The following is a 25,509-nucleotide window of genomic DNA, read 5'->3' on the forward strand; positions in this document are numbered from 1 at the left end:
TACCACTCCGTGCCCCAAACTTCCAGAGTCTTTTGGTGACCCCAGGGGGATTGATATCTCCCAGAATCTCTCCTGAGCCATGCTCTTCCATGGGGCTCCAGTTGCACTCCCCTGTTTCCTAGTCACCCCTGTTCCTAGTAGATGTGGACTCCTGTCCATGAAAGGAGGTGTGCAATATAGGGTAGTTCAACATGGACATAAGGACATTGAATGTGAATAGGCGCTCATGCTTACTTTCAGCGAAGTTCTGTGTTTGATTGTCATCACCGCCAGATTCTTCTTCCTGTGCAAGGAGAATAGAAATATAACTGGTCTTTGGAGATCAATATACACAGGGATCTAACACATGTACTTTACCTTAGCTATTATTTACAACCACATGACCAATGTTAGAGTTTAGCGAACTAAGCCTATGGTTAGCGTGAAATATCTCAAAGATCCGGGGGGTGTAAACAAAAAGGAACTGCAGCCACACATTCTTTTTTGAAAGCCTAACACCAGGCAACATTTTTTCATTTAATTATTTGTTCATCTATAAATTTTTTTTTCTTTTGGATAGAAAAAGAAGGGTTTCCGCCTCTGACAAGTTTTTATTGCTGCGCGAAAAAGTAACAAGAGAGGCAAACCAAAAATGGTTAATTCTAAACTGATGATTTTTAACCACTTAAACCCCGGAAGATTTTACCCCCTTCCTGACCAGGTCCTATTTTGCGATTCGGCACTGCGTGACTTTAACGGACAATTGCGCAGTCGTGCGACGCTGTATCCAAATGAAATTGACATCCTTTTTTTCCCCAACAAACAGAGCTTTCTTTTGGTGGTATTTGATCACCTGTGCAATTTTTTGATCATGCGCTATAAACAAAAAAAGAGCGACAATTTTGCAAAAATAACAATATTTTTCACATTTTTTTATATGAAATTCTCCCCCCAAAAAATGTAAAAATCTAAATTTTTTAACATTTTAGGCCAATTTGTTTTCTGCTACATATGTTTGGTAAAAAAAAAAATCGCAAAAAGCGTATTTTGATTGGTTTGCGCAAAAGTTATTGCGTTTACTAACTACGGGAAAGATTTTTGTCATTTTTATTGTTTTTTTTTTTTTTTAACGAGTAATGGCGGCGATCTGCGTTTTTCTTTGCGGGACTGCGACATTGCGGCGGACAGATCGGACCCTTGACTGACATTTTTGACACTTTTGGGGGTACCAGTGACATTACTGCAGTAATCATATGCTTCACTGCCAGTGTCATTTAAAAATGACACTGGCAGTGAAGGGGTTAACTTTATTGGAGAAGGAGGGGTTAAGTGTGTCCCTAGGGGCGTGCTTCTAACTGTGATTGGATGTGGCTAGTGATCAACGGTCCTACATAGCAGGGAAGAATGACAGGCGGCTTTGTTTACATTAGCCGCCTGCCTTTCTCCCGGTGTAACCGACGATCGCGAGTGACCGGCGGACATCGGGTCCGCCGGTCACTCGCGCGGGGGGTCTGTGAGCGTGCCTCCAGCGGCGCACGCTCGCTCCCTAGAGCCTCACAGGCTAGCGATGTGAGGGGCTGTGAGGGGCTGACTGCCGACGTAAATCGTGGTTAGGCAGTCGGCAAGAGGTTAAACGCATTTAACAACCTTAGCTCCGAAATATTTTACCCCCCTTCATGACCAGGCCATTTTTTGCTATTCAGCACTGCGCTAATTTAACTGGTAATTGCACGGTCATGCAGCGCTGTACCCTAATGAAATTTGCATCATTTTTTCACACAGATAGAGCTTTCTTTTGGTGATATTTGATCATCAATGTGTTTTTTTTTTTTTATTATATAAACGAAAAAAAGGCTGAAAATTTTGAGAAATAAACAAGTTCTGCAAGAGGATAAGCTGGAGATCATGTGTTCCTGCTAACCAGGATCTCTGTCTTTACCAATCAGTGAGACCCCCCCACAGTTAGGAAGCACCCCCTAGGGACACATTTCCCTTCTCCCCTGATGTCAACCCCTTCCCTGCCAGTGTGATTAGTGCAGTGACAGCGCATATTTTGTAGCACAGATCACTATATTAGTGTCACTGGTCCCCAAAAAATGTCAGTCAGGGGTCCGATTTGTCCACCGCAATGTCGCAGTAGTCCCGCTATAAGTCGCTGATCGCCACCATTACTAGTAAAAAATAAATACATAAATAAAATATCCATAAAAATATCCCATAGTTTGTAGATGCTTTTGCGCAAACCATTCAATATACACTTGTTGGATTTTTATTACCAAAAATATGTAGCTGAATACATAATGGCCTAAATTGATTTTAAAAAATTAGATTTTTTTTTAAAAAAAATGTATTGGCTGTGTTTTATATTAGAAAGGTAAAAATATTGTTTTTTTTCAAAATGGTCGCTCTTTTTTTATTTGTTTATAGCGCAAAAAATTAAAACCGCAGAGGTGATCAAATACTACCAAAAGAAAGCTCTATTTGTGGGAAAACAAAGACTTTTGTTAACCACTTGCCGACCGCCGCACGACTATCTACGTCGGCGGTCAGCCCCTCACAGGCAAACTAACGTAGGGCTACGTTGCTTGCTTGTGAGGGTCTAGGGAGCGAGCGCGCGCCCCCGGGGGCGCGCTCCCGCTCCCGCGTGGTCACGGACCCCCCCGCGCGTGTGACCAGCGGACCCGATGTCCGCCGGTCACTCGGCGATCGGCGGGGGAGAGGGAGAATGTCAGGCAGCTTGTGTAAACAAGCCACCTGTCATTCTCCTCGCTGTAAAGACACTGATCAAACGGATCTAGTATGTAGATCCGTTGATCAGTGTCCTTACAGCTGAAGCCACAGCCAATCACAGTAGAAACCACGCCCCTAGGGACACACACAGCCCCTCCCTCCCAAATAACGTTAACCCCTTCACTACCAGTGTATTTTTACAGTAACAGTGCATATGTATAGCACTGATTACTGTAGAAATGTCACTGGTAACCCCAAAAGTGTCAAAAATGTCAGTCAAGGGTCCGATCTGTCCGCCGCAATGTCGCAGTACCGCAAAAAAAAATCGCAGATCGCCGCCATTACGCGGTTAAAAAAAAAACAACAAAAATGACAAAAATCTTTCCCTTTGTTAGTAAACGCGATAACTTTTGCACAAACCAATCAAAATACGCTTTTTGCGATTTTTTTTACCAAACATAGGTAGCATAAAACAAATTGGCCGAAAATTTTAAAAAATTTTGATTTTTACATTTTTTTGGGGGGGAATTTCATATAAAAAAATGTGAAAAATATTGCTATTTTTGCAAAATTGACTCTCTTTTTTTTTTTATAGCGCGTGATCAAAAAATCGCACAGGTGATCAAATACCACCAAAAGAAAGCTCTGTTTGTGGGAAAAAAAGGACGTCAAATTCGTTTAGGTACAGCGTCGCACGACCGCGCAATGGTCCGTTAAAGTCACGCAGTGCCGAATCGCAAAATACCCCCTGGTCGGAATGGGGGTAAAATCTTCCGGGGCTTAAGTGGTTAAGTGGTTAACACACAGTAGCTAAACTAGCTATATGGGGCGCTGCATAAAGAAAACGTTATATACTGCAGTTTACTGTATTCATTTTATTTTATTTTACCTGGTGATCCTGCCAGTAACACATTCCTGTCCTATGGTGACACCACTACCTCACTCATCTATATATATATATATGAAATGTGTCACCCTAGGCTGCTTTCCAAATTTGGACTACAAACACATTTCCTCTCTTCACTGCCATTGCATGGGGGCAAAGGGAATTTTCAGTTTTTAATAAGATAACTCAAAGGAAGATAACATTGTTTGAAACAGCATTTTATATACTTGCATACAATGGAAAAGCCCAATGCACACTACTAGTTTGTTTGTTTTTTCCGTTCAACCCAGCATTCTGCTTCTTCTCACAATGCATAGTACTAGTCTTGTAATACTGCACGTATTATAAATAATTTTAAAAAATAAAACAAATATTACTGCAATTTTTATGTTTACTGCACCTACAAATAAATTTAATAAAAATGTTTAATATTTTCATATAAATTACATTAGGTTTTAATTGTTAAATTGGAGACGGACAGCTATAGCGAAATGATGATTCTTTAACCCTCTGTAACGTTTGTTGCTTTGTGAAGCTGATAACTTACCTCGCTGGGTATCCCAGAGCAGTCTGAACTGCTGGACAATTCAAGATCTGTAAGAAAAATTACAGCATATGAAATAAATTATTTTTGATAAAAACCTATAATTTAAAAAAAATTATAATATATATAATTTTATAAAAAAACTTAAAAAATAATTTTAATAAAAATGATAATATAACCTATATATTTTTTTCCAAACTTCCCTAAATTAAAAGTTATTTTTTCACTTTGACGGACCACTGCAAGCTTTGTGCCAATAAATGGGATAACCGCACGCTCAGAAATGTCAGATTATGACAGCTGAAATTAGGTGCAACGTTTTAGGTACTTTGGAAAACAATCATATTTTCACCCAAAAAATAAATTGATCACATCTGAACAATGCAATCCCAAAAGTGTAATACAAAATAAACAAGTCATCCTTATAGGATAAGTCCACCCTAACACTAAAATATCTGCACCTATCTCCATGATCTAACACTAACTTATCTAACCTTGTAAAGAAGAAATCACCTTTTTTTTTAAACCAACTCTGGACCGGAAGCTTTTACCCCCTTAATGACCAGGCTACTTTTTGCAATTTGGCACCGCATGATTTTAACTGACAATTGCGCAGTCATGCAATGCTGTACCCAAGCAAAGTTTACGTCCTTTTTTCCCCACAAATAGAGCTTTTTTTTGGTGATATTTGATCACCTCTGCGGTTTTAATTTTTTATGATATAAATGAAAAAAGACCGAAAATTTTGAGAAAAAAAATTATTTTCTACTTTTTCTTATAAAAAATATCCATTAACCACTTTACGTCTGCTCACAGTAATACTACTGCGGCAGAGTGGTTCATTATCGTCTGACGACGTAGTATTAACGTCGTCAGACACTCCCCCTTTTGGGCGGCGCTTGCGCGCCGCCGGAGGCTCGCTCCCGCTGTTTTCATTCACAGCGGGAGTCGGGCCAGGGGAGGAGCAGCGGCGATCGCCGCTGCTCTGCCCCGATCGCCGGGGATCTAGTGTGGAGATCCGCCCGCCTGTGTAAACACAAGCGGACGGATCTCCATAGTGACAGGGAGTGACAGATCGGACTGTTCAGCATAGCTGGACATCCGATCTGTCCATGACTCACTCAGTCACCTCCCCCCCTACACGTCAGTAAGCACCAGGCATACATTAACCCCTCCCTCTCCAATAAAATTAACCCCTTCCCTGCCAGTGTCATTTTTACAGTAACAGTGCATATATATATAGCACTGATTACTGCAGTAATGTCACTGGTACCCCCAAAAGTGTCGAAAAATGTCAGTCAAGGGTCCGATCTGTCCGCCGCAATGTCGCAGTCCCACAAAAAAAAACGCAGATCGCCGCCATTACGCGTTAAAAAAAAAACACCAAAAATGACAGAAATCTTTCCCTTTGTTAGTAAACGCAATAACTTTTGCGCAAACCAATCAAAATATGCTTATTGCGATTTTTTTTACCAAACATAGGTAGCAGAAAACAAATTGGCCAAAATTTTTTTAAAAAATTGGTTTTTACATCTTTTTTGGGGGGAATTTCATATAAAAAAATTTTAAAAATATTGTTATTTTTTTCAAAATAAACGCTCTTTTTTTGTTTATAGCGCAAAAAGTAAAAATCGCACAGGTGATCAAATACCACCAAAAGAAAGCTCTGTTTGTGGGAAAAAAAGGACGTAAATTTCGTTTGGGTACGGCGTCGCACGACCGCGCAATTGTCAGTTGAAGTCGCACAGCGCCGAATCGCAAAAAGTGGCCTGGACGGAAGACAGCAAAATCCTCCGGTGGTAAAGTGGTTAAACTAAATTTTTGTCATTCATTTAGGCCAAAATGTATTTAGCCACATGTCTTTGATAAAAAAAAATCACAAGTGTATATTTATTGGTTTGGGCAAAAGTTATAGCGTCTGCAATCTATAGTGTATATAATGGAATCTTCGTAGTTTTTGCTTTCTGACTGCCTATCTCATTTCTTGAAGTGCTAAAATGGCAGGGCAGTACAACCCCCCCCCCCCCCCCCAATCTCCCCTTTCTGGAAATTATACACCCCAAGGAATTTCCTGAGAGGCATGGTGAACCCATTGAATATTTCATTTTGTTGTCACAGGTGTTTGAAAAATGGCAAAAAGAAATGTTGTTGAAATGATATATTGCTCACACATGCCATGGGTATATGTGAAATTACACCTCAAAATACATTCTGCTGCTTCTCCTGAGTACAGGGATACCACATGTGTGAGACTTTTTGGCAGTCTAGCCGCGTACAGGACCCCGAAAACCAATCACCGCCTTCAGGCTTTCTAAGGGCGTAAATTGTTGATTTCACTCCTTACTACCTATCACAGTTTCAGAGGCCGTCAAATGCCAAGACAGCACAAAATCCCCCCAAATGACCCCTTTTCAGAAGGTAGACACCCTAAGCTGAGCAGCATTTTGAGTATTTTGCATATCTCGCTTTTTATCACAAAGTTTTGAAAAAAAAAAAAAAACATTTTCCTTTTCTTTCTTCATTTTCCAATACAAATGAGAGCTGCAAAATACTCACCATGCCTCTTAGCAAATACATGTGTAAAAAAAAAAATATTCTCGAAACTTGTGGCAAAATATAAAATATTCCATGAACTTAACATGGCTCTCAGCAGATAGCTTGGAGTGTCTTTTTTCCAAAATGGGGTTATTTGGGGGGTTTTGTGCTATCTTGATATTTCAGGGCCCCCGAAACTGTGATAGGTAGTGAGGAAGTAAAATTAGCAATTTACGCCCTTAGAAAACCTGAAGGTGGTGATTGGTTTTCTGGGTCCCGTAGACAGCTAGGCTTCTAAACAGTCTCACACATGTGGTATCCCTGTACTCAGGAGAAGCAGCAGAATGTATTTTGGGGTGTCATTCCACATATGCCCATGGCATGTGTGAGCAATATATCATTTAGCAACACCTTTGTGTAAAAAAATTAAAATAAAACATTTAAAATTTCCCGAAACTTGTGGCAAAATATAAAATATTCTATGGGCTCAACATACCTCTCAGAAAATCACTTGGGGTGTCTACTTTCCAAAAAGGGGTCATTTGTTTTTACTAGAAAATCACTTTGAACCCCCAAACATTATATATATATTTTTTTAAAGCAAAGGCCCTACAGAACAAAATGGTGGGTTTTGCAATTTTTTTGTCAGTATTTGCACAGAAATTTTCCAAATGCAATTTTTTGGGAGAAAAAACATTTTTTTAAATTTAATGCACAAATCCACTATATACTGCCCAATTGTTTGGTAAAGTATAAAAGATGATCTTATGCCGAGTACATAGATACCAAACATGACGCTTTAAAATTGTGCACGCCCGTACTTTTTTAAAAGTTTTTAAAATCCTTTAAAAGCCTTTACAGGTTACCACTTTAAATTTACAGAGGAGGTCTATTGCAAGAATTACTGCCCCCAATCTGACATTTGTGGCGATACCTCACATGCATGCTGCAATTGCTGTTTACACATGACACCAGACTGATGCTTGTGTTCGTCTTTTGGCAAACATGGGGGGACAGGGGTGCTTGAATTTTTTTATTTATTTATTTTTTATTAATATTTATTTTGCTTTTTTATTTTATATTGACACCTTCCCTTCCCTTTCATTTTTTTTTTTTTTTTTAATAATTTTTATTGTTATGACAGGGAATTCACATATCCCCTATGATAGCAATAATTTGTGACAGGTACTCTTTTTTAAAAAAAAAAATGGGGTTTATTAGACTCTAGATCTCTCCTCTGCCTTTAAAGCATCTGACCACACCAAGATTGGTGTGATAAAATGCTTTCTCAATTTCCCAAAGTCATGAAATGCTCGTGGCTTCCGGTATCTTAGGTCATAGAGATAATTTGAGCCATTCTGGTCTCCAATCAGCTCTATGATCAACTGATGGAACCACCGGCTGCAGTCTTGGGTTACCCGGTGGAACAGGAGAGCCCAAGAAAACCGTGTAAGGCGGCGGAAGGAGGGGTGTCCCCTCCTACTGCTTGTAAAAGCAGTCTAGCGGCTAATTATCCACTAGGATTCCTTTGACATGAAAGCCAACCGCTGGCTGTAAAAAACAATATCTAGATGATGCCTAAATCTACAGGCATCAACCCGGTATGACCACTCAAAGTCCAGCTACGTACCAGTACTAGGGATGCACCGAATGTTCGGCAACCGAACATTATTCGGCCGAAAATAGCAAAAAAAGCACTTTTGGTGTTCGGCCGAATAAGTAAAAAGGCCGAATAAATTTGTGCCGAACAATGCCCCGACCGGCGACCCGCCATCCCCGAGCATCACTGTAAACATAGCCGGAGGCACTACAGGAAGCAGAGCGGATGCTTCCTGTATAGCCGCTTAGCGCCGGGGTCTGTCACAGGCGGAGTGATACCAAATGTACTCCGCCTCCGCCTGTGACAGGGCACAGGAGCCATACAGCAAACATCAACCAAATGTTGGGAGGGAGGTAAGGAGAGACATGAGAGGACAGAGACACGTGAGGACAAGAGAGAGAGACACGAGAGGACAAGAGAGAGAGTGAGAGGACAAGAGAGAGAGTGAGAGGACAAGAGAGAGAGAGAGAGGGCAAGAGAGAGAGAGAGACATGAGAGGACAAGAGAGAGAGAGAGAGAGACATGAGAGGACAAGAAAGAGAGAGAGAGGACAAGAGAGAGAGAGATACATGAGAGGACAAGAGAGAGAGAGTGAGAGACATGAGAGGACAAGAGAGAGAGAGTGCGAGGACAAGAGAGAGAGAGAGAGAGAGAGAGACATGAGAGGACAAGAGAGAGAGAGAGACATGAGAGGACAAGAGAGAGAGAGTGAGAGGACAAGAGAGAGAGAGACATGAGAGGACAAGAGAGAGTGAGAGGACAAGAGAGAGAGTGAGAGGACAAGAGACACGAGAGGACAAGAGTGAGAGGACAAGAGACACGAGAGGACAAGAGAGAGAGACACGAGGACAAGAGAGAGAGACACGAGAGGACAAGAGAGAGGACAAAAAATTGGCAAAATAAATGGAAAAAATGCGAAACACCGCGTTCGGTATTCGGCCTTCGGCCAAGCATTTAATTATTATTCGGCTTCGGCCAAGAATTTCATTTCGGTGCATCCCTAACCAGTACATTGCTGGTCCTCGTTGGGCATATATTGTAAGGTTCTTTTTTTTACATGCAGCCTGTGGGTTGAACAAAAAAAGAGCACCTAACAGATTCCTCCATTCACATCAATTGATGTGGATGAAGAAACCTCTGCCAAGAAAAGTGTAAAAAAATATGTGACGAAGTATAGGTGAGATCCGCCCTCTGTGTCCACCCCATCCCCTATGCTTCGCCATATATGCTCTTTTTTTTTAACTGTGGTGGTAAAATCACCTCCTACAGCACTGCAATCATTGATTTATGTATATGCTGAGAACAAACGCTGTTGCTGTCAGAATAAACAAATCAGTGCTGCAGCTGATGGGCGTACCTGCAAAGCAAACAATGGTTAACAATAAAACACAGTAATAATAAAACATTACAATATAATAGTATACAGTGGAATAAAACAGTAGAATGGCAGTATCCGCAAAGTATGGTTAACAATGGAAATCAGTAACAATAAAACATTACAGTATAGCAGTATATTATAAAGTACAGTAAAACAGCAAGAACAGAAAAAAACAGCAAGAACAGAAAATTAACTCAATAAAACGACAACTATTTTTGGCTTTTTTAATAATAAAAAAAAAAAAATGTTAAACTTTTTTTTTTACACTTTTTTTTGTAACTATAAAAAAAGCTATAAGTGTCCCAGGCTAGGGTCTCTCAATATGCGATCGCAATCTAACATCTTTCGAGACCCTGTGTGAAAGTGTGCCCTAGACTGTGCCATGCTGTACCCTATACTAATACTCTATTAGTGTGTGGTAGTGATGGAAACAATCCCCGATGCAGAGACCAGGTTGACCAGGACAGGAGGGACAAAAATAGCAGGAGTTATGCCTATATCTGCATTTTATACAGACACGACATCTTCTTTGGGGTGCTCTTTGGGTAGGGGTACCATGGAGGACATCCAGGAAATGCCTCTCATGAACCTGGCTCACTACATCTGGACTGTGAATGTGGGCCGTAGCACCTTCTGGATACAGTAGGGCTGTGATGATCTCTTCCTGGAATTTTAGGAAGGATCCACTTCTTCCTGAAGCTTTGTATAGCACATACAGTAAGCGTTCAGCAGAGCCAATTGGAATAAATACACAGACACTTTCTTCTACCAATGTCTGGTCTTATGGGCAATTCAGTACGGCGCCATCATCTGGTCATTGAAGTCCACCCCTCCAATGTTAAGGTTGTATGCAGGACAGACCAAAAACATTCCGCGTGTCCCTCCACTTTACTGCAAGCCATTTATTACACTTCAAGCAGGCTCTCTCCCCCCGTCTAAGTCGGGTATCTACAAGCCGTTGGGGGAAGCCCCAGTGATTAGGTCGCACATTGCCACATGTGCCAATTCCAAAATCAAAAAGGTGACTAAAAAGTGACACGCTTGTGTAATAGTTAATGTGTGGTGAGGTGGGTGGCGCTGCCAGATATAGTGTCTCAATCAGTAATGATGGTGAATCAGATACGGTATATCATTGAAAAAATCAATTTGAATATAAATAAATACAGTAAACCAATGGCTAAAACAGTAAATATATGCACAATAACAAATAGTGAGTAGGTGCAGTAAAAGTGACAGAGACCGTGTTAAATTGATATAAAATTTAAATAAATAGATATATATATAAATGTATATAAAACATTTATATATATGAATAAATACAGTAAATAGGAAACTAAGTGGGTTCCAAGTGATAAAGCGTAGTGAAAAAACATTAATAGATAAATAAAGTAATCAAGAACAGCGTGAGCGAACTAGCTGGTTGCTAGGTGAAGCCAATTGATCAATTGGCAGAAAAAATACTGAATAAATAGTATAAAGTGACCGGAGAAAGAAAAATCTCAGATGTGCTAATGTAACAAGTGAATTAGTGGAAAAAAGTGAAAAAGCAAAAAAAAAGAAATATAATATATACACATATAATTATATGTATAAATTGGATATAAGAAATCCAATAAGGCGGTCCATAACCAAATGGTATATATAGAAACGGATCCTAAAAAAATTAAGGTGAAAGTGGTATGCAAGTGGATGAGGCTTCAAGGGAAATTAAAAATGTGAATCCCGAGGTGGTCCAGGACGTGGGTGCCGGGTGAGGAAACCAGTGCTCCCCTCTCGATAATTCCCGCACTCACCAGAGAAAGGCACCCCCACAGGGGTAACCAGCGTATAAGTATTAGGGTAGACCTCTCAGCCAGGCAAATCCCGCACCACTTCCTTAAAACCTCAGCACTTCATCACAGCATTTAACCCGTTGATCACCAACAGTGTTAACCCCTTCCCTGCCAGTGTCATTATTACAGTAACAGAGCATATTTATAGCACTGATTACTGTAGTAATGTCACTGGTACCCCCCAAAAGTGTCAAAAATGTCAGTTAGGGGTCCGATCTGTCCGCTGCAATGTCGCAGTCCTGCAAAAAAAAAAAAAAAAACGCAGATCGCTGCCATTACTAGTAAAAAAAAATAAACAATAAAAATCACATAAATCTTTCCCGTAGTTAGTAGACGCGATAACTTTTGCGCAAACCAATCAAAATACGCTTATTGGGATTTTTTTTTACCAAAAATATCTAGCAGAAAACAAATCCCCAAAATGCCTGAAATGTTAAAAAATTTTGATTTTTAAAAATTTTTGGGGGAATGTTATATATCAGAATGTAAAAAATATTGTTTTTTTTTCAAAATTAAAAAATCGCACAGGTGATCAAATACCACCAAAAGAAAGCTCTATTTGTGGGGGAAAAAAGGACATCAATTTTATTTGGGTACAACGTCGCACGACTGCGCAATTGTCTGTTAACCACTTTACCACTAGAGGATTTTGCTGTCTTACGTCCAGGCCACTTTTTGCGATTCAGCGCTGTGCGAATTTAACTGACAATTGCGCGGTCGTGCGATGCCATACCCAAAGAAAATTTACGTCCTCTTTTTCCCCACAAACAGAGCTTTCTTTTGGTGGTATTTGATCACCTGTGCGATTTTTACTTTTTGCGCTATAAACAAATAAAGAACGTAAAGTTTGAAAAAATAACAATATTTTTCACATTTTTTTTATATGAAATTCCCCCCAAAAAAAATGTAAAAATCAAATTTTTTTAAAATTTTTGGCCAATTTGTTTTCTGCTACCTATGTTTGGTAAAAAAAAATCACAATAAGCATATTTTGATTGGTTGGCGCAAAAGTTATTGCGTTTACTAACTAAGGGAAAGATTTCTGTCATTTTTGGTGTTTTTTTTTTTTTTTAACAAATAATGGCGGCGATCTGCGATTTTTTTTGCGGGACTGTGACATTGCGGCGGACAGATCGGACCCTTGACTGACATTTTTGACACTTTTGGGGGTACCAGTGACATTACTACAGTAATCAGTGCTATACATATGCACTGTTACTGTAAAAATGACACTGGCAGGGAAGGGGTTAATTTCATTGGAGAGGGAGGGGTTAATGTATGCCTGGTGCTTACTAACGTGTGTGGGGGGAGGGGACTGTGTGACACAAGAACAGATTGAGGGTTCAGCTACGCTGAACCCTGCAATCTGACCCTGCCTGTCATTTAGGAGATCCGCCCACTTGTGTTTACACAAGCAGGCGGATCTCCAGACTCGATTCCCCGACGATCGGGGAAGAGCAGCGGCTGTGATCACCGCTGCTCCTCCCCTGGCCCGACTCCCGCTGTGACCGAATACAGCGGGTGCGAGCCTCCGGCGGCGCGCGAGCGCCCCCGAGAAAGGGGAATGTCTGGCGACGTAGGTCTACGTCGCCAGACGATAACGAACCACTTTGCCGCAGTAGTGCTCGAGTGAGCAGACGGCAAGTGGTTAAAGTAACGCAGTGCCGAATCGCAAAATATGGCCTGGTCAGGAATGGGGAAAAATCTTCCGGTCTTAAAGTGATTAAAAATACGCTCATTTAGGATTTTTTTGTCAAAGACATGTAGCTAAATACATTTTGGCCTAAATATATGCATGGCATACTAGCTCATTATGGAATACTTACCTTAGAACAAAGCCCCCACAGTGCCGCCCGCTCAGTGGTGACACGGCCAACATGTTCGGCCGCCCTGCTTCCTAGTTCGCTTCCTCCGGCCATCTGATTGGCTAGAGGCGCGATGACATCACTCCCATGCCTGAGCGCGGGAGCCGCCGTTCACATGCACGGGTGGCCATTCCTTCAGATCGCATGTGCCGATGACGTCATTGGCTGCATTAGAAGTAAATATCTCCTACACGGTGCAAGTTTAGGAGATATTTACAGTACATATAGGTAAGCCTTATTAAAGGTACAAGTTATAACAGAAACAAAGGATCTTTGAGTTTGTTTTTAAACCAGCAAGATGTACGAAAACTCATGAAACAAACTTTAAGATACCCACAAGGCAGTGGTGGGATTCAGCCGGTTCGCACCGGTTCCATAGAACCGGTTGCTAACTTTCTGCAAGTTCGCAGAACCGGCTGAATCCCTCTGCGCGTCTACGCAGGACAATTGAATGCTCGGGCAGATGTGGCAGCCGGGGGGCGGAGCAGTGCGGCCAGACCCGCCCATTCTGTGCCAATAGCGAATGAGAATTCGCTATTGTCACATGATCCTCCTCCTGGCCAATCAGGGAGCGGGTCCTCCCGCTTCCTGATTGGCCGAAAGGCAAACACCGTGCCATTGGACGAGGAGGAGGCGCCGCGGGAGGACTTGGAGACGCGGGGAGCCGACTGCGAGACCGTCCGTGAGGTAAGTGCATGGGTCTCCCGGGGGGGGGGGGGGGGATCGCTGGCGCTCTGCAATTGGGGGCAATGCTGTGGCTGGCGCTCTGCAATAGGGGGCAATGTTGTGGCTGGCACTCTGCAATTGGGGGCAATGTTGTGGCTGGCACTCTGCAATTGGGGGCAATGTTGTGGCTGGCGCTCTGCAATTGGGGGCAATGTTGTGGCTGGCGCTCTGCAATTGGGGGCAATGTTGTGGCTGGCACTCTGCAATTGGGGGCAATATTGTGGCTGGCGCTCTACAATTGGGGGCAATGTTGTGGCTGGCGCTCTGCAATAGGGGGCAATGTTGTGGCTGGCACTCTGCAATTGGGGGCAATGTTGTGGCTGGCACTCTGCAATTGGGGGCAATGCTGTGGCTGGCACTCTGCAATAGGGGGCAATGCTGTGGCTGGCGCTCTGCAATTGGGGGCAATATTGTGGCTTGCGCTCTGCAATTGGGGGCAATGCTGTGGCTGGCACTCTGCAATAGGGGGCAATGTTGTGGCTGGCACTCTGCAATCATTGGGCAATGCTGTGGCTGGCACTCTGCAATTGGGGGCAATGCTGTGGCTGGCACTCTGCAATTTGGGGCAATGCTTTGGCTGGCACTCTGCAATTGGGGGCAATGCTGTGGCTGGCACTCTGCAATTGGGGGCAGTGCTGTGGCTGGCGCTCTGCAATTGGGGGCAATGTTGTGGCTGGCGCTCTGCAATTTGGGGCAATGCTGTGGCTGGCACTCTGCAATCATTGGGGGCAATGCTGTGGCTGGCACTCTGCAATCATTGGGCAATGCTGTGGCTGGCGCTCTGCAATTGGGGGCAATGCTGTGGCTGGCACTCTGCAATTTGGGGCAATGCTTTGGCTGGCACTCTGCAATTGGGGGCAATGCTGTGGCTGGCACTCTGCAATCATTGGGGGCAATGCTGTGGCTGGCACTCTGCAATCATTGGGGGCAATGCTGTGGCTGGCACTCTGCAATCATTGGGGGCAATGCTGTGGCTGGCACTCTGCAATCATTGGGGGCAATGCTGTGGCTGGCACTCTGCAATCATTGGGGGCAATGCTGTGGCTGGCACACTGCAATCATTAGGGCAATGCTGTGGCTGGCACGCTGCAATCATTAGGGGCAATCCTGTGGCTGGTACTCTGCAATCATTAGGGGCAATGCTGTGGCTGGCACTCTGCAATCATTGGGGGCAATGCTGTGGCTGGCACTCTGCAATCATTGGGGGCAATGCTGTGGTCACTGTGCATTGAAAGGGGGCACGCTGGTCTCTCTGCATTGAAAGGGGGGCATGCTGGTCACTGTGCATTGAAGGGGGCATGTACACTGGTCACTGCATTGAAAGGGGGGCACGCTGGTCACTGTGCATTGAAAGGGGGGCACGCTGGTCACTGTGCATTGAAAGGGGGGCACGCTGGTCACTGTGCATTGAAAGGGGGGCACGCTGGTCTCTCTGCATTGAAAGGGGGGCACGCTGGTCACTGTGCATTGAAAGGGGGGCACGCTGGTCTCTCTGCATTGAAAGGGGGCACGCTGGTCACTGTGCATTGAAAGGGGGCACGCTGGTCACTGTGCATTAAAAGGGGGCACGCTGGTCATTCTGCTGGGAAAGTCGGAACTGGTTACTAAAATTTTTGAATCCCACCACTGCCACAAGGTTGTACAATACACCGGACAAACTACATAAATGGTATCCACAAGAGACAGATAGATGCTGGAGATGTGGGAAGGAGAAGGGCACACTATTCCATATCTTTTGGACTTGCCCAGATATAAGGCTTTTTTGGTGAGGAGTAAACTCCATAATCCAGACTTTTACAAACAATGAGATTGAGGAGGATCCGGCCCTTCTCCTCCTCCACGTTTCCGAGATTCCGATTAGGGACTATGAGAGATTTATTATTCCCCATTTGGTAGACGCTGCCAAAGCCTGTATTCCACTATATTGGAAAAAAAACACTAGCCCCGTCAGTGTCAGATTGGGTTCGGAAGGTGGAAAATATTAATAAAATGGAGGACTTCATTTGGACCTCACATCACAAACAGGAAAAATATAGAAGTATACGGGGTATTTGGAATCTGTTTATTGCTTCGGAAGAAGTTAAACAACTCTTGACAAATGAGACTGGATGAATGGAGGAAGAGAGGGGGAGGGGGGGGGATTGTGCCCTCCATCTCTGGGGAGAGGGGGGTTTTCTTCTTTTTTTTTTTTTTTTCTTTTTTTTTTGGGTTGTGTTGTTTGATTTTTTTGGGAATAGAAGGAGATGCTAAATTGAAAATGATGAGGGGTACAGTACTATAGGAAGATAAAAGGAAAGGAGATGTCTTAGGATATAAATATGAAAAATTGTATAAACAATGCGAATATAGAGTATACTTGATAGATTGTGAGAGAGGATATTGTAAGATATAGACATCTTAAAAAAAAAAAAAAAAAAAAAAAAGATCCTATATTCTATATGAATCATGTACCCTTGATGTACTGTTTATGCTGTATATATTTGTTTTTTGGGGAAAAAAAGGAAAAATTCAATAAAGTAATATTTGAAAAAAAAAAAAAAGGTACAAGTTATAAGAGAGGGTTTACAACCTCTTTAACCTCCCTGGCGGTATGATGTCAGGAATTCTGTACCAAAAGCGGTACAATTTTTTGCATGGAAATTTGGCGTTATGTATTATAGGCCTACAATTCTTAGTAATTACTGACTTAAACCTGACCAAAACAAGACTCTAGTAGACATTCCAGATGTGATAAATTTGAAACACAAACACATGAATTATAATCTAATCAATAATATCATTTTATAATATAATATATATATATTATCCCAGATGTGATAAATTTGAAATACAAACGCATGAATTATAATCTAATCAATAATATAATTTTATTTTATAATATATAATATTTAATATATAATATATAATATATATATATATATATATATATATATATATATATATATATATATATATAATATTTTAAAATTATATTATTGATTAGATTATAATTCATGCGTTTGTATTTCAAATTTATCACATCTGGGATAATATATATATATATTATATTATAAAATGATATTATTGATTAGATTATAATTCATGCGTTATATACAGTGGTGTATTTAGGTTTTGTGCTGCCCTAGGCCTGACTAAACTTGTGCACCCCCCAATTTACATATGACCCACCCCTTCCTGTAAAGGCCACACCCTTTGCTGTTTACAACCCGCCCTGTCATCTGTGAACCACAGACCACAAGTCTATCAGTGCCCATCAGCGTAGCCTCATCAGTTCCCATACGTTCAGCCTCATCAGTGCCCATCTGTGCAGCCTCATCACTGACCGCTTTATGGGGTTGAGAATATGGGGGGATATGGTAAAAAAAGATAATGAAAACGGGGTATGTAAGGCAGTGGGCTTATATAAAGATAATAGAGTAGATACATGATATAGTAGATACATAATAATATGCCAGTAATCATTGTACATTAGTAGAATATAACCCATTGCCTGAAGAGGGTAATACATAGGGGGAGCAGTAAAAAAGGGGGGGAAAATGGGACTTTAAATGAAGTGTGTGAGCAAGTGGTGGGTAATAAAAATGTAAAATCATTGGTAGAAAAAACCATATAGGTTTAATAATACATGTAAATTGTATAACATTTCATTGATTGCATGGTACGTACATATAATGCGTAAAACCATAATACAGTACAGGACATGACAATAAAGGCACATTAAGATAGTAAACAAAGTACCTAAAATAAAAATAAAAACATAATCTATGTAAGCAATTATAAAGTCCATATAGAGGGTATAGTAGATGCATTGATAATATGCTCGACGCGTTTCGTGGGCAATTCCACTTTATCAAGAGCAAGTGCATCATGGATATATATAATGGTAAATCAATACAGATGGTAAAATTTAAAACATCCTGAAGTAGAGGTCTAGAGGGCTAGAACATCCCGCCGGAGCTGAGGGAGCCCCCCCAGTATCCAACATAGGGCACATCAAATTGAACATCCCAGAAGGCAGAGAAATAAAGCCAGGATAAGTCATAGGGGACGGTATAAAGTGATCATCACCTTACATACCCCGTTTTCATTATCTTTTTTTACCATATCCCCCCATATTCTTATGAATAGGGATGGAGGTGCCTAGCCCCATTGGGCAGAGCCTCATTTAAAGTCCCACCTTCTGAACTGTTGTTCATTTTTTTCGCTTTATGGGGTTGCCAGACTGATTTGCCTCCTGGACTCTGCCCTCTGGCCCAATTCACCCCATAAGACTGGCACTATATTAAAAGTGTAGCGCAAGCCGACGAAGACCCTTTTCGTGTGGGACCCGGGAGGAGGCTGTTTTTTATTCATGCAGGGGGCAGCTTTTTTGCTGCCCCCCTGCAAAGTGCCGCCCTAGGCCTGGGCCTTGTTGGCATAGGCCAAGATACAGCACTGGTTATATATTATATATATGTGTGTATATATATATATATATATATATATATATATATATATATATATCCACCCCAAGTCATGCTCGGGGATACCGCTAAGGGGGTTAAAGTGGTTGTAAACCCACCTTAATAACTTTTACCTATAGGTAAGCCTTTAAAAAGTCTTACCTATAGATACTGTAAATATCTCCTAAACTTGCACCGTGTAGGAGATATTTATATTGCATGCAGCCGATGACGTCATTGGCGCATGCGCTCTGAAGAAACGGCCGCCTGTGCCGTTCCTTCAGAGCGCTGTGCTGTGACTGGCGACTCCCACGCGCAACTTCGGTTAGTAATACAGCCGGAGTCCACAGAACTTAAAAAGGAAGGTGGGTAAAGATGGATGTAGCGGCCAGCGGGGACAACGCGGTCTTCGTATGCAGGTAAGTGTCACATAAGGTGCTAGTATGCGATGCATGCTACCACATTATGCATTTACTTTGCAGGGAAGAAAAAAACTGAAAAAATACAGAAGAGTTTACTTCCTCTTTAAAGACTAAGGGCTCTTTCACACGGGCGTTCCATATGTCCTTATATAACCCCATCCATTTGCGGGTGATATACGGACATAATGTAAGTCTATGGGATTGCAGATGTCAGCGGATGACACCGCTGACATCCGATTTTCGTACTTTCAGTTCTGTTCCGTTTTTTGGAACGGAACAGAACCCTATTTTTCTTCTGTTTAAAAAACGGAACGGATGCAAAATCGGATGTCAGCGGTGTCATCCGCTAACACCCGCAATCCCATAGACTAACATTATGTCCGCATATCATCCGCAAACGGATAGGATGATATGCGGACATACGGAGCGGATGACACAAATGTCATCCGTGTCCGTGAAAAAAAAAAAGTGCCGGAGCGGATCGCAATACGGTCTGCTCCGTGTGAAAGAGGCCTAAGCCTTTTTCTGACACTTGTTTACAAATTAAAGTTTTTTTTGCTAAAAAATTACTTAGAACCCCCACACATTATATATATTCATTAGCAGAGACCCTAGAGAATAAAATGGCGATCGTTGCAATAGTTTACGTCACACTGTATTAACGCTGAAGTCTTTCAAACGCAGTTTTTTGGGGAAAAATACACTTTATTAATTAAAAAAAAAAAACGAAACAGTAAAGTCAGCCCAATTTTTTAATATAATGTAAAAGATGATGTTACGCTACTCTGACAATCCAGATCTTTATTCTAAACAAAAAAATCGTGATTCTCACTTTATCCAGAATCGTGGAGCTCTAGACCACAGGTATTAATAATTTGCGCAATTCTTAAAATGACGTGCATAAGTTATCCACTTAAGCCCCGGAGGATTTGGCTAATAAACGACCAGGGGGTATTTTGCGATTCGGCACTGCGTGACTTTAACGGACAATTGCGCGGTCGTGCGACGCTGTACCTAAACAAATTTGACGTCCTTTTTTTCCCCACAAACAGAGCTTTCTTTTGGTGGTATTTGATCACCTGTGCGCTTTTTACTTTTTGCGCTATAAACAAAAAAAGAGCGTAAATTTTGCAAAAATAACAATATTTTTCACATTTTTTTATATGAAATTCCCCAAAAAAAAATGTAAAAATCAAAATTTTTTAACATTTTCGGCCAATTTGTTTTATGCTACATATGTTTGGTAAAAAAAATCGCAAAAAGCGTATTTTTATTGGTTTGCGCAAAAGTTATCGCGTTTACTAACAAAGGGAAAGATTTTTGTAATTTTTGTTGTTTTTTTTTTAACGCGTAATGGCGGCGAGCTGAGATTTTTTTTGCGGTACTGCGACATTGGGGCGGACAGATCGGACCCTTGACTGACATTTTTGACACTTTTGGGGTTACCAGTGACATTTCTACAGTAATCAATGCTATACATATGCACTGTTACTGTAAAAATACACAGGTAGTGAAGGGGTTAACTTTATTTGAGAGGGAGGGGCTGTGTGTGTCCCTAGGGGCGTGTTATTACTGTGATTGGCTGTGACTTGAGGTGTAAGGACACTGATCAACGGTTCTACATAGTAGAACCGTGTGATCAGTGTATTTACACCGAGGAGAATGGCAGGCAGCTTGTTTACACTAGCCGTCTGACTTTCTCCCTCTCCCCCGACGATCGCTGAGTGACCGGCGGACATCGGGTCCGCCGGTCACACGTGCGGGGGGGTCCGTGACCGCGCGGGAGCGCGCCTCCGGCGGCGCGCGCTCGCTCCCCAGACCCTCCCAGGCAAGTGACGTTAATTAACGTCACTTTGCCTGTGAGGGGCTGACCGCCGCAGTAAATTTACTTGCGGCAGTCGGCAAGCGGTTAAATTAGAAACAATGTTTATTGAAAAGACCAAATTGATTTTTTGAGCATTTATTAGATTAAGTTACTTTTGTAACCCTTTTTTAACATATCGTTACTCTTTTTTTTTTTTTTTTTCCTCCCTCCCTTCATTTTCATGTTTTTGAGTATTCTGAGTATTTTATAATGATTTATACAAAAATAATTACCCTCGTCTATGAATAGTTTTTTAATAAGGTATTGCATGGTTTTATATGTTTAAAGTGTTACTAAATCCAGGACCCTGCAGTCACTATATCTGCTCTCCCCAGCAGCCTGCATTCACTATATCTGGTCTCCCCAGGACACTGCATTCACTATATCTGGACTCCCCAGGACCCTGCATTCACTATATCTGGTCTCCCCAGGACCCTGCATTCACTATATCTGGACTCCCCAGGACCCTGCATTCACTATATCTGGTCTCCTCAGGACCCTGCATTCACTATATCTGGTCTCCCCAGGACCCTGCAGTCACTATATCTGCTCTCCCCAGCAGCCTGCATTCACTATATCTGGTCTCCCCAGGACCCTGCATTCACTATATCTGGACTCCCCAGGACCCTGCATTCACTATATCTGGACTCCCCAGGACCCTGCATTCACTATATCTGGACTCCCCAGGACCCTGCATTCACTATATCTGGTCTCCCCAGGACCCTGCATTCACTATATCTGGTCTCCTCAGGACCCTGCATTCACCATATCTGGTCTCCCCAGGAGCCTGCATTCACTATATCTGGACTCCCCAGGAGCCTGCATTCACTATATCTGCTCTCCCCAGGACCCTGCATTCACTATATCTGGTCCCCAGGACTCTGCATTCACTATATCTGGTCTCCCCAGGACCCTGCATTCACTATATCTGCTCTCCCCAGCAGCCTGCATTCACTATATCTGGTCTCCTCAGGACCCTGCATTCACCATATCTGCTCTCCCCAGGAGCCTGCATTCACTATATCTGGACTCCCCAGGAGCCTGCATTCACTATATCTGCTCTCCCCAGGACCCTGCATTCACTATATCTGGTCCCCAGGACTCTGCATTCACTATATCTGCTCTCCCCAGGACCCTGCATTCACTATATCTGCTCTCCCCAGCAGCCTGCATTCACTATATCTGGTCTCCTCAGGACCCTGCATTCACCATATCTGCTCTCCCCAGGACCCTGCATTCACTATATCTGGACTCCCCAGGACTCTGCATTCACTATATCTGGTCTCCCACAGTACAAAGAACATGGAAATTTCATTATTTTAGAAAATATAAACTGCTAAACACCTTTTCTCATCTCATCAGCAGTATATAGCAGTCTTGTGACTTCTATCAGTGCCTGGTTAAAGCTTGTGGGAGGAGTTTTCATTCTGCACTGACTGTCCTATCAGGATGCAGGACCCCTGACCCTCTATCTGGACAGTGCTGATTGGCCCTGTGCCGATCACAAGAAAAAATAAAAAAAACTCCCTAGCAATACACACCAAACTAAGCATGTGCAGCCTGTCGCCTGGCTCTGTGTTATCAGGAAATACAGTACTGTATATTGGGGACACTGGTAGAAAGGGAGGATCAGGGGAGACAGGATCACACAGCCTTTTTACACAGTGCGGAGGACTAACCCCTTCGGTTTCACAGTGAGTATAACAAGCATGCTTTACTGTATATACAGACTGATTGTACTGTTGGGGGTTTAGCAACACTTGAAATGCTGGGAAACAGGGAGACTTCTACAAGCCCTGAAATGGAATGAATTTTCCTGGGCAATCATAAATAAAATACCATTCCGGACTTTTATACATAAGGGTTGATTTACTTTGGGCAGGTTCACACCAGATGCACTCTAGTGCGTTTTTTTTTTCTGCATCAAAAACGCATGGACAGTAAGTTATATGGATTCCAATGGCTTAGTTCCCACCAGTGCCATCAGATCCAGAGCGTTCCAGTGCAGAAATAAAAAGTAGAACCGGCTACATATTTTGTGGGAAAACACATCAAAAACGCAAAAAAAAAAAAAAAAAATCAAAAAACGTGCAGAAATGCACCCGGACTGCGCTTCTATAATGTGAACCGGCCCCTAAACTGGGGAGTGCAAAACTTGATGCAGCTCTGCAGAGAAACAAATAAGCTTCCAGGTTTTGTTTTCAAAGCCTAAAGTGGTTCTAAGGGCTCAAGATTTTTTACTTCATGCATTCCATGCATGAAGGTAAAAAACCTTCTCTGTGCAGCAGCCCCCCCCCCCCGCCCCTATACTTAGCTGAGTCCCATCTTGATCCAGTAATTTTCACCCCCCCCATACTTACCTGAGCCCCATCTCGATCCAGACATGTGCACCCCCCCCCCCTCCATTACTTACCTAAGCCCCATCTAGATCCAGCAATGTGCACCCCCCCCTACAATACTTACCTGAGCCCCATCGCAATCCAGCAATGGACACCCCCCCTCCAATACTTACCTGAGCCCCTTCTCGATCCAGCAATGTGCACCCCCCTCCAATACTTACCTGAGCCCCATCTCTATCCAGCGATGTGCACCCCCCCCCATACTTACCTGAGCCCCATCTCTATCCAGCAATGTGCACCCCCCCCCCTCCAATACTTACCTGAGCCCCATCTCGATCCAGACATGTGCATCCCCCCTCCATTACTTACCTGAGCCCCATATTAATCCAGACATGTTCACCCCCCCTCCAATACTTACCTGAGCCCCATCTCAATCCAGTGATGTGCACCCTCTTCCAATACTTACCTGAGCCCCATCAGGATCCAGCAATGTGCACCCCCCCTCCAATATTTAACTGAGCCCCATCTCGATCCAGTGATGTGCACCCCCCTCCAATACTTACCTGAGCCCCATCTCGATCCAGTGATGTGCACCCCCCTCCAATACTTACCTGAGCCCCATCTCGATCCAGCAATGTGCACCCCCTTCCAATACTTAACTGAGCCCCATCTTGATCCAGTGATGAGCAACTCCTGGAACTCTCTCTCCTCATTGGCTGCGAGAGCAGAGGTGCCATTGGCCCTCACTGCTGTCACTCACAGCCAGTGAGCCAATGAAGAGAGAGACGGGGCAGGACACACAGAGCGGTGGCTCAGGGGCGAGCCTGCTTGGGTGCCCCTGTTAAGTATAACATGTTTGGAAAAAAAAAAAAAAACATCTGCTTTTAATATCACTTAAATTGAACAAGCTGAACTTGGAAGCTGATTGGCTACCATGCACAGCTGCACCAGATTAAGTAAATATTCCCCATAGAGTAATGCTTCTATCTCCCTATAATTATACATTATGTTTTAGTGGTAAGGAGTCGGACATGAAAGGAAGATCCCAAGGTTGTAACTTTTTATAAACTCAGAGTTATCTGTTTGTTTTCCCTTCCTTCCCTTTATTGTTTTTATCTTAGTGTTTTATTATGATAAATACTCAGAGTACTTTATTATCAGTGAATAGTTTTTATAATGTTGTTTTAGATAAAACATTGTTTATATCTTTGTTCATTTATATGTGCAAAGCTCCCAAGAATGGGAACTTTAACAACCCATAAAATATGTTTGTTTTTCTTTGGTGATCATCAAAAACAATACAATTCTGGATCTATAAATGTGGAGTGGTGCTGCCATCTCTGATCCAATCATTATAGAAGATATGTTTTAATAGTAAGGAAATTAAAGGATGATCCCAAGGTGATACGTAACTTTCTATTAAAGTGAAGTTATTCATTTCTTTCTCCTCTTCCTTCCTTGGAGATCACAAATAAAATACCATTTTGAACTTACACCAATCAGACACAACTTTGTGACCACCCACCAGGGCCGGGACAAGAGGTGGGCACGAGGGGGCGGGTGCCCTGGGCACTGTGGTATTATGTGAGGTTAGGGGGAGGGGATTTGGGGAGTGCTAGGAGGTAAAAATTGTTATAGGAGGGAAAATTTGGGGAGGTGACCTAGAAGTGGTCATTTGGGAAGGGGGGGGGATTTGTGTTGAGAGGGGGGATGGGGGAAAATGTAACAGGGGGAGGGGATTTGTGTTAGGAGTGGAAATTTTCGGGAGGATAGGTATTTTTGCTAGTGGGGATGATTGGGGGTATTCGTGTTAGGAGGGGAAATGGGGGAGAGGGGGGATTTGTGCTAGAATTGGGGATTAAAGGGAGGGGGATTTGGCTGGGGGGGATTTGTGCTTGGGGGGGGGGATCTGAGAGGTAGAGGATTTGCAAAACTGATAGAGACATACCCCAAGCGACTTACAGCTGTAATCGCAGCAAAAGGTGGCGCTACAAAGTATTAACTTAATGGGGCTGAATAATTTTGCACGCCTAATTTTTCAGTTTTTTATTTGTTAAAAAAGTTTGAAATATCCAATAAATTTCGTTCCACTTCATGATTGTGTCCCACTTGTTGTTGATTCTTCCCAAAAAATTACAGTTTTATATCTTTATGTTTGAAGCCTGAAATGTGGCAAAAGGTCGCAAAGTTCAAGGGGGCCGAATACTTTCGCAAGGCACTGTACCTGGTTGCTATATACAGTATCTCACATAAGTGAGTACACCCCTCACAATATTTTATTATATCTTTTCATGTGACAATACTGAATATATGGCAGTATTCCAACATGATAGCGACCCCAAACACACCTCCAAGACGACCACTGCC

At 42.5% G+C, this 25,509-nt stretch overlaps 1 protein-coding gene across 1 annotated transcript in view; it reads right to left on the reverse strand.

Moving 5' to 3' along the window:
- LOC309564146 (shootin-1-like) overlaps positions 1-25,509 on the reverse strand; it is a 130,008-nt gene that overhangs the window by 98,957 nt on the left and 5,542 nt on the right. Inside the window, exons 2-3 of the mRNA XM_082268775.1 lie at positions 4,143-4,189; positions 235-283 (exon numbers count right to left, since the gene is read on the reverse strand). Coding sequence (XP_082124901.1) covers positions 235-283; positions 4,143-4,189 — 96 coding nt within the window. The remainder of the gene's footprint in view (positions 1-234; positions 284-4,142; positions 4,190-25,509) is intronic.

Source organism: Pelophylax lessonae (assembly GCF_965119305.1).
Source record: "Pelophylax lessonae genome assembly, chromosome: 1".
Classification (NCBI taxonomy): domain Eukaryota; kingdom Metazoa; phylum Chordata; class Amphibia; order Anura; family Ranidae; genus Pelophylax; species Pelophylax lessonae.